General features: G+C 37.6%; 1 protein-coding gene and 1 long non-coding RNA gene across 2 annotated transcripts in view; both read right to left on the bottom strand.

Moving 5' to 3' along the window:
- Window positions 1-3,045, bottom strand: part of xpo4 (exportin 4) — a 52,836-nt gene extending 49,791 nt beyond the window's left edge. Inside the window, exon 1 of the mRNA XM_008431584.2 lies at window positions 2,730-3,045. Coding sequence (XP_008429806.1) covers window positions 2,730-2,822 — 93 coding nt within the window. The 5' untranslated portion in view covers window positions 2,823-3,045. The remainder of the gene's footprint in view (window positions 1-2,729) is intronic.
- Window positions 3,046-7,042: 3,997 nt separating this feature from the next.
- Window positions 7,043-8,290, bottom strand: LOC103478080 (uncharacterized). Its single transcript, XR_535741.1, has 2 exons — window positions 8,204-8,290; window positions 7,043-7,518 (listed from the first exon to the last, which is right to left on the bottom strand). It is a non-coding gene; the product is annotated as an uncharacterized LOC103478080 (long non-coding RNA).
- Window positions 8,291-10,588: the final 2,298 nt, after the last annotated feature.

Here is a 10,588-nt window from a genome sequence, read left to right as displayed (position 1 = left end):
CACACACACACACACACACACACACACACACACACACACACACACACACACACACACACACACACACACACACACAGAGAGTTATAAAAGACGACTACAAGCAGACAGACTCAATGGACTGGACCTAATGCGGTCTGCTGTTAGATTAAGGCCCAAATTTAAAACGACTTTTAATTCTAAACTAAAAGGGAATGACAGACGGTCATTCAGAGGACCGGTGTGTCAAACGCACCACTGAGGACGGTTCGCAGGGACGCTTTCCCATTTCGAAATTCAAGACTTTTCCACAATCAGATTCTCGTATTTGTCTGGCAAAGTGTTTCCCCGGCATGACGGACAGCGAGCGCAAAAAACATTTTATTGAGTTTTACTGTCGAATCCCAGAAAAATAAAACTGAATCTTGCTTCGGGTTCAGCAGTTTGGAAAAAGGAATATTTCACTTTTCTATTTGGTTTTTGACAAGTTTAAGAGTATAAATGTGGGAAAAAAATAAATCAGGAAAGTTTCTTTATTTTGTTAGGGAAAATTAAAAAATTTCTGCGGATATTCAAAACTTGATCATCCCTGACTAGTAACCAATAAACTGACTGAACTAATAATTTATTTTCCTTTATTGGGGTTGTAGTTACACTTTTCTGTTTACTTTGAACTGCATCCAGTTCAACAGAATCATTATTTTCAGAAATGTTTCCTTATATACATGAGTTTCCCACACAGGGATCCACATTTAGTCGGTTTTCACACATCTGGCACATGACGTCTTCAAAGTTGTTCATTTGAGCAGAACGTAAATGATTTTACAAAGATAAATTTGGCAACTTGTCGCTTTTTCTAGCGGTTTGGTTCCTTTCCACACAGAAAAATATTCAAGCGAACTGAAATCAGTCACTACAAACCAGGCGAGAATCTGTTTATTAGTCAGACGTGTCCCAGGCAGGAGAACCAGAGGTTAAAATAAAAAAATTTCTAAAATTGAAAAAAGAGAGATAGTTATGTCCAACTGTCTTTTTTTATTTTAATCTCATTGATAATCTCACTGATAAAATAAAAAAGCTAAATCTGGGGGTTCTCTTCCTGCAGTAGCAACTTCTTCACCGATCAGGGTTACTGACAATCTGAAAAATATTATGTTTTTTTAGATTCCAACCGGCCAACTAGGGATGATCCTGGTTTGGATWAAAACTAGAAATCCTCCACTGGGCATACAGACGGGGACTGTTGTTGGCAAAACCAGTTATGCTAACTGGGGTTGATGCTAAGAARCTAATCCCAGTTTTAAATGCAAGATCATTTTGTCTTTCTGCTGCAATATTGGTGAAATGAAACAACAAAAAACGGCGACACTTCTTCTGGTCCTAATATATCTAAAAAGGTTTCTTAAAATATATGAATGATTTAACAATCTAATCCCTATATTGACAAATTAGAGGTTTTTACTCCTACAAAATCAGCTGTTCTGTATTAAAAAAATCTTATGGAAACATAAAAATAGTCACAACAATAGCAAACTGCTACTTTTTCAAATGCACAATAAAAGCTAGAGAATCTATTATGCAAAAGATTTAGGATATAGAGGTTTTTACTGTATACATAAATGTCCAGTCATGAAGAGGGAGACTGTTCTGTATTTTTGAGCTAATTCTGAAAAAAAAAAGATTTTTTATTTAACAATAAAAACATTTATTTTTTTGTCAATTATTGTTCTCAGAAGAAATATCAGATCATAGTTTTACCAAATTGGGAATTAGTCATTGGCAGACACACATCTCCTAAAAATTGATGAAGTTAAAATATATAACACTTTTTCTTGACATAGCTTAAAATCTAATGAGTTATTAAATTGGCAGGAATGTGTCATTTAATGAAAGTTAATTATCAGACAAACAGCTGTTTTTCCTTCAGCCTTCTTCTAATTTAGATTTCCATAATCGTTACAGCCTGGATTTGTGTTGACATTATTTTAAATGAGACGCAGCTCCCAGATTAAAACACCTGCAGATGAGTGAAATGCGGAGCGTTAATATCAGCTATTTGACTCACTATTGTACTGTGAAAATTGCCTTTCTAATAATGTCATTTTGGGCTGAGCTGGGTTATTTACATTGCCCTGGTTTGATTGAAATTGTCACGCAGAGGCAGCAGCAGCTAGCTGAATTACCCAGCACACACACACTGACATGCACATGGTTAGCTACTGGCTCCTAGCCGGGCTCTTCTGTCTCATTTGCTCCGGTTCAGGCTGAAATAAGTAAGTGATTAGCGGAAAAGAGTGTGCTTTAGGTGGGCGAGGAGGAGCTGAAGCTGTAGACAGCGGAGCAGGAGAGAGAATATAAACAACAGCGACATGCTGCAACTGTGTCTAGAGTCCAGAAAACTTGATTTAGCGGCACAGAGAGAGCACGAACCGCTTTAGTTTCTGGAAAAAAATTAGCCATGGCACAAAGAATGGGGTTGGTATTTAAAGTCCGGAGACGTAGGAAGGGAATGTACAACAAGGGCGGCATTTAAACTTAATAAACAGGTTTTGTAACGGGATGGAGCCGAGCGAGACTCTGCGCCACGCATCGTTCAGACATACCGTCTCTAACCCGAACACAGTCACCAACAACAACAGGGGCGAACCGAACCGCCGGGGGGGAGATTTTCACCCGACGGACTCCTCCGCAGACCGGGTTAACTAGCGTGCTCCGAGCCCGAAGCGGGGACAAAACAAGGCTGGGTTCCTCACCATTAAAACTTTGGCAGCGCTCTCCAGTTGTGTGATCACTTCTGGTGCACCGACCGCCGCCATCATCATCGGCTCTCTCCAATGACGCGCCATGCGCTCTGCATTGTGGGACGACTCGGCAGGATCCACAGCGGAGAGACTCGGCGAGTTATGTAACCGTGGAAAAGCATTTCTCTGTGGCAGAACACTGCGAACTGCGGCTGCGAAAAGAAACGATAAAGATTCATAGGAGTGTGTTGACACTGAATGTTTTTAACTATTAATTTGAAATAAAAACTAAAAACAATTCAACAATAATTTGTAGGGTTTTACTGTAGAATTATTTTTTGTTTGTTTTTGATTTTTTTTGTTTTTTGTTTGGAATTTGTCTTTTTTTTTCCAGTTTCGAAAGTTCAGTATGACGTCGTATTAGCGAAATAAATTTCCGCCAAAAAACTACAACAAAAAAACCCCGTGAAAATAAAAAATATTTTAACAATAATTATACTGTAGAATTAATTTTTTGTTTGTTTTTGAATTTTTGTTGTTTAGAATTTGTCGGGGTTTTTTTTCCAACTTCGAAAGTTCAGTATGACGTCGTATTAGCGCCATTGGAGATAGATAAAAGATACATTTCCGCCAAAAAAACTAGAGAAAAACGTGAAAATAAAATGATAATTCAACAACAATTATACTGTAGAAATACCTTTTGTTTGTTTTTTAAATAATTTAATTTGTCGTGTTGTTTTGTTTGCTTTTTTTTCAGTTTCGAAAGTTCAGTACGACGTCTTATTATTGCAAATAGAAAAAAGAGGAATAAATTTCCGCCAAAAACGTGAAAATTTCTGAGATACAAAGGTCAAAAATTGCTCAGATGGCAGAGCAGTGCAACATCTATCTGCTTCAGATTTTACAAGTGAATTAGTCGAAACCACATTAAATAAAGCCCACAATCTTCTGACTGTAGCTGCATAAGGAGGATTGCTTTTCCCAGGAAGGCTGTAAGCGTGCAACAGTTTATGAAACTAATAATTGCAGAAATACAGATTTTCAATTGCTCTGGACATTGTAAAAACATCCAACAGAAATGGCTTGAATAATAATATCATGTATTATTATGTATTTGTATGTACACAGGTTGATCTTGGGTGAAAATTGATCCAAATGGGTCCAAATGTTTTGCAAAAGTTGAAATGATGTCTTTAATGTCCATGTGAGGTCTGGTGAAGATCTAAAAAGTTGCACACTTTATTGACCCAAGTGGGCAGTTGGGTTTTCCACAAGAACAGAAGAAGAAGACCAGCTTAACAGTCTTACTTTAATAGAAATGGATGAAAAAAGCAAGAGAACGTTACTAAACTGGCTTTAGTGACTGCAAACTTTCACCAAAAAGAAAAACAACTATAGGTAATTAGATCATTTTAATTCAATGACAACATTGTACAGTCAGACGCTCTGATCATCTTACCTACTGAAGAAAACCATCCCCACAGCATGACACTACCTCCATCATAGTTCATGACAGAGGTAGCTCATAATGTTTCTATATGCTTATAAAAAATAAACAAATACGTTTCGCTAAAGGAGTTTGACACCCCTACATGTCACAACAACCATTTTGTGTGGATATCTTACATAACGCCCTGTTAAAGTTGCCATATTTTACACCAGTTTTCTGACCAAGATGAAAGATACTCCCAGAAGACCAGAGAAAGATTTAAAATGTTTATTGATACAATGGTTCTGAATATTACATATGTCTTGGTTAGTTGTCAAATGTGGAGATGAAGATCCTGGTCTTGTTGTAAGGTTGAACTTAAGAGCAAGGAATCCAGAAGACTGAGTCCAGGAAGGAACACAAGGAGGAAGTTAGATTCAGGAAAACAAAACATGGAATATCTTAGTAAAACACTCAGGCTTTGAATAGCAGGGGGCTTGATGAACAAACAGGTGTGCAGCAGCAGCAGCAGCAGCTCTATGGTGAAAACCAGCAGCTCCAGGTTGGATGGCGCCCTCCAGTGGTGAATCTCCAGAAACGTTAGCAGACCCACAACAGCCCTGATTCCTAACAAAAATACATTTACTTGTTTACACAAGAGTCTAAACAGCTCATCTAAAGACTTGCAAAATAAATAAATGACCTACCTGATGTGTCGTCACGACAGCAGGGCGGAGTCAACCTACTTTCTGTCTACACACACGCACACACACATTACCCTTCTCAACAATGACACGCTCCACCTGCTCTGAGTGCAGAGGAGACACAGACAGCTCTGTTAATGGTCAGGAATCTAATTTAGAAACCTAGGCAGAAAAATTACACTCATCAAAGAATCCAGGAATACAAAGGACTTGTGGCAAACAATAATAATACAAATAACAGTAGAAATTACCATAAGTCAGCACGTATTCCAAGGCATTTTCTCCAATTTTTACCTGAATTACAATCTGGCTGATGATCAAGGTGATAATGAACATCAGGTCTGAGAGCGGCGTTAGCAGGTAAAGCAGGATGCGTTCTCCTCGATGTGCAGCCATGTTGTCATCCGGCCCGGCTGACCACCATGCACTAAAAACAAAATGTGAGTTTAAAGACAAGGTGAACATTGTGGAAATAAAACTTAAATTTGTAACGTGTAAATTCCTGATTAAAAACCTCATTTTTACATTAACAATTTTTCCTCACAACTCAGAAAACTCCACAAGTCTTGTTTGATTTTGAAATGCAAAACAAATCAACATATACTTCAAGAATGTTAAAATTTCTGTCATACAAACCAATGAGATCCATGATGAGGCTGATCATGGACATTGGAGTCTGAACCTGGAATCAGAAACTGGTTATAGGTTATCTAAAACAATAACAAAATGTGTTTCTATCAATTGTTTTTTTGCAGAGAATCAACATATGGTCAGATGCATTAATTTCTGTCTAAATATTAGATGGTTGAAGGTAATTTTTTGATCAAGTCACTCGTATGAGCTCACTATTTCCACAGTGTATTATAATCAGTGGATGAGGAAGTGGAGCAGGTCCTCTGCTTCAGTCGTTGGTTGACGGGAAAAAAACAAAGACAGAGAAAAAACAGGGTCAGTAAGAAGAACATCTATAGACAGTAGAAAAGCTGGAAGGAGTTTTGCATTTTCAGCTCATTTTTGTTTGGCCATATTTCAAATTTGGCCACACAAAAATGACATTTAGTTTTATATGTAATATGCCTTTTGCTGTGTTATGTTATGAAATTAAATTGGTGTTCTAATTCCCTATTCCCTATTTTGATCCTAGAGAGGATCAAAACATGAGGATGGAGAGACCAGCAGGTGTCCAGTCAGAGATGGCCAGGTAAGTGTTGCTTTTAAGCGCCAGGTGTGTTTGATTAAGTATATTTCTCTGAGTCAGTTTATTTATTGTTTTTTAAACTAATGTATGCATATGTGTTGATAATGACACATTGTAATAAAAATACTGAAATTACCACCAAAGCCCAGGCAGAAATCCAAAACCAGTTTGTATCTGAGATTTTTATTGCATCTGGAACACATTAGAAACAAATGAGCAAATTTGCTTTAATTCCCTGTTATTTTAACTTCATTTTTCCTTCCATCATCTTCATTGCAGCTGGAGCTGGACTGGAGTTCTGTTTGGCTTTGGTGGCTTCCTGGACGAAGACATCGGCTGAGCTAAAGCGGCTAACAACGCAACATTTTCCTTCTCCTGTCATTAACTTTGCTTTTCTTTAACATGAAAAACACTTCTACATCAGCAGCTGTTTTTTTATTTTTACATCAACGCTTACCTGGCCAATTGACATGGCAGAGTACATCCTCTAAACCACTGACTAATGTGTCAGAACCACATGGACTGAACCACATGATTTGGTCAGGTCTAGCTAATATTTTTCTTGATAAAATGACTTCTCGTATTTTAAGATGTTCTTGTAAAATTGCACCTTTATTCTGTTAATATGACAGAATTCTTATGATTAGAAATACTCGTAACCTGGCCATAATACTCCATACAACCCACAGAAGGGATGATTGAAATAAAGCCACTTTGTGAAAGTATTTTCTGCACTTTTATTTTTTTAGAAACAAAATTCAGTTTGACAAAATTTAAATCTGATTTGAAAAAACTGTTCAGTCATATCATCCAGCCTTATTCAGTATATTGAATTATTTTGCTAACTTCATATTACTTAGTTGTCATAATTTTTTGGCTGGTATTACTTGAAAGTGTTGCATTTTAGTATCTCACATGAAGGCCTAATTACATACAAATACTTCCTATAATGTAAACACTGAGATAAAGGAATCATATTCTGAAATGCAGAGTATTACAAAAGAGATGACTTTTTATTGTAAGTACAAACAGGATAACAAAATGAACAGTGAATATATAATATACTTCATAGATGTCAGACAAGATACTTCAGACTTCTTTGCCTTTACTAGTGATGAAAACACGTCACTGTGGAGCAGAAGGGGAGAGCGGCTCAGCTCAGTCCAGGATGACTGCAGTGTCAGGTGTCAGGGTACCTATTAAAGTCTGCAGGCATATCTGGTCCTCTGGTTTCCAGAACCTAATTTACTGTAAATAAAAAGTTGGTCCGTGCTTCGATGATCCGGCTGACTGTGGACTGGTGGACACCGTACCGGTCAGCGAGGTCCAGGTGGTTGGATCTGAGGGAAAGGTAATTCATCTCAGGGGGTTGATGGAGTGGAGTTGAGAGATCCTCTCTGTCCTGGGTGAACATCATGGAGCGGCTCAGTCATGGCTCAGAAACGCATCAAGAAGTTTTATGATGCAAACCTGAAAAACAAAAAAAGTGATCATACTTAACCACTCAACATAATCAAAAACCAATAAGCCCTAAACCTCTTTTTGAGAGTTTTAGTTGAAAATAAATTGACAATATCTCAAGAAATTAAATGCTTAAGTGAAACAGTTCCTGTATCACAAGGGAAACTGTGAAAACAAATTTCAGAGGTGTAAACACTGAAGTTACTGAGAGAGTAAACTGAAATATTTAGTACTTAGAAATGCATGTTAAAATATGAACATTCTTTTGAAAGTATGTAGCTGAAACCAATTTAAACTATTAGCAGATGCAGTACGGGGTAAGCCCATTAACAGTACTAAAATTAATACAAAAATGTAGCATAGAAGAGGAATTAAAACCTCTTAACCTCTTTAAACCGCTTGGTAAATAATCTGTACAGTCACTTGACAGCTTTTAACACGTATACATTTGTATTTTGCAACGCTTGCCGCAATTTGACAAAGGTACGCTGGTTAACAAATTTAACATAAGACAGGCGAATATTAAACAAGCATTGTTTATGCACTTTACCTAGTGCTAACATTAGCTAGCAGGATATGCTAACGGGGATCGCGGCAGACAAGATATGTGACTGTCGTTATACGTTTCTTCTATGAAAACAGGGTGGACACTTTAGTAGCTGTTAGACGGTGTAATTTTGTAAAGATTACTTACCATTCACATTCTGTGTCCCGTCACCGAAACGAAGCTGCAAGTCCTGTAGTTCGGGACAGAGTTCTCAGTACGGAGTCAGAGTCATCCGCTTTAGTCAGGGCTATCCAATAGGAACACGTCTTACATAGTTCATCATCTGCTTTAGTCAGCGCTAACCAATAGGAACTCGTCTTACATCGTTAAACAAATTTAACGCCAAAGAATCGCAAGCAAAACTCGTTGAGTTCAAATGGTAAGATGGACTGAATTTACCTAGGTTTTACAGTAATTCAGTCCACTCAAAGCGCTTTACACTAGAGTCATTCAACCAAAAAAAAGGAGTATCAGAAAAAAAAAAACTTAGTCTCAACCAAAAGCTTAGGCTGTCAACCAAAAAATTCTGACATGCGCAAATAAAAGTTTATGTTCTGTAAAAAACGTTTTCACTTAGTTCAAAACAAAAATGAGTGATTTTAATAATAACAATAAAAAAATCTTTTTAAATTTGTTTTATAAAAAAAACCCAAAGAATTATTACAATTCAAAAAATTTTGACCAGTTTCTTTTTTTTATTGAGAAGTTTTTTTGTTTGACATGATTTTTTATTATTWTTTTTTTTTAATTAAATAATTGTGAAACAAATTTAACTCCATACAAGGCACTACCGGAGACATTAGTCTCTCCTGCCAGATTTCTTGACTTCAAAAGAGCAAAATCCAGCAGTGGTGTAAACAAAAGCCCAGGCACAAGGCGCTACCAAAGGCACCACCAGTCCTGCTTCAAAGCCATAAGCTTCAAAAGAATAAGTCATTAAAGCAATGATCTCCTGACATTTCAGTGTGTCCTTGTGGGGAATTAGTCCTTCACCCCCCAAGAGATCACAATTTTAATCCGAACCAGGAGCGTTGGATGCTCCCTCCTCCTCTCAGGCCACCTGGGCAAAGGCCAGATGTTGATGGCATTGGTTCTTCACAGTCCTCTCCAGTGTCTTTTGGTCCTGAGACCCTGGTTCCAGTAACTGAGGGACTAAACCATAAAGAGGACTGCTCATTTTCCAGGACCTTCTCACAATCCATCTTCTTGTTAGGGTGCTGCTCCTCAGCACTCTCCTCTCGGTCTCTTGCTTGAGATGCAGGGAGTAGGAGTTAGGGGACCTGGGTCTTTAGCAACACTTCCCGAATGACATGAGGAGTCCTTCGTGCTCAAAAACGCTTCAGCCACCGGGTGTAGGCCACATGAGAAGTTAAAGCTAGGGGGAAGTACCGTGCCAAAACTAATTTTTGGTGAAAGGTCAAGGACCTCCTGAATACTCTCCTCCCTTGGCCTCTTCTTGGCGATGTGGCAGACGGATGTCAATGGAGAAGGGTCCTCCTTCCTCTTCCTTTTTTTGGAGGTAGTGGTAAGAGTTGTTAATGGAGCCAGGTCCACCTTCCTCTTGCTCTTTGTGGAGATGGTGCAGGGCGATCTCAAGGGATCAGAGTCTTCCTTTCTTGTCGTCTCTGTGGAGGTGGTGGGGGACGATGTCAAGGGAGCTGGATCCTCTTCAGAACTCGCCTTGCCTTCTGACCCCAGCCAATTTAAGCCCCAAAGAAACTTGACCTTAATAACTTGGTTCCGGTCCTTAAGGGTCTTGTTCTCGACAAGGCGAAACTGTGATAAGTCCTCCGTATTTCTAAATTCAAAATTATCTTCCTCTTCCTCCTCTTTAGAGCTGGCTCCAGTCAGCAATGGGGCTCCATCAGTAGAAAGCTCCATGAGGTGGGCTGTAAGCAAGAAAACAATACACCACCTTTAAATTTAATGCAAAGTAATGGTTGGATAGAAAAGCTGGAATAGAAAAAAAATACATTTTTAACCCAGGTTTGTAAGTGTGGTTGAATTAGGGGTGGGCATTTATCACATCGCTTATCATTTATCATGATTAATTTCTTAGACATTTTTTTATTTATTGTTATCATGATACATTATATTTAATGAGGTTTAATAAAACTGAAATTATAACCCATAATAGAAAGCAAATTGTATTATTGTGATACTAATTAAATTTATTTTGATCATTTCCATGATTAATTATTGTCAAGACATTAAGAAAAAAATTAGACCAAAGATCATCTGGTGTTCAATAACTGGAAAATTTAATAAAACAGATTTATTCACACTAAAATAACAGTTTTCTTCCTAATCACTATGTTAGCCTTCCTATTAAGTTAGTACTTTTTAAATTTTTCAGTCAGAACAAAATGTACATTAAACAAAATGACTAAACAATTAGATCACTGACTATTATTGGAGACAAATGTTTTTAGATGTATATTTAAATATACTTGTCTAATATATATTAAATGCTTATATTAAATAAGAGTATTATTCAAATAACCAAAATTAAGGTCCCAGACATTCCCGATG

Source organism: Poecilia reticulata, linkage group LG2, assembly GCF_000633615.1.
Source record: "Poecilia reticulata strain Guanapo linkage group LG2, Guppy_female_1.0+MT, whole genome shotgun sequence".
Classification (NCBI taxonomy): Eukaryota; Metazoa; Chordata; class Actinopteri; order Cyprinodontiformes; family Poeciliidae; genus Poecilia; species Poecilia reticulata.
The sequence above is the reverse complement of the archived record's forward strand: the minus strand, read 5'-3'. Positions and strand labels throughout refer to the sequence as shown.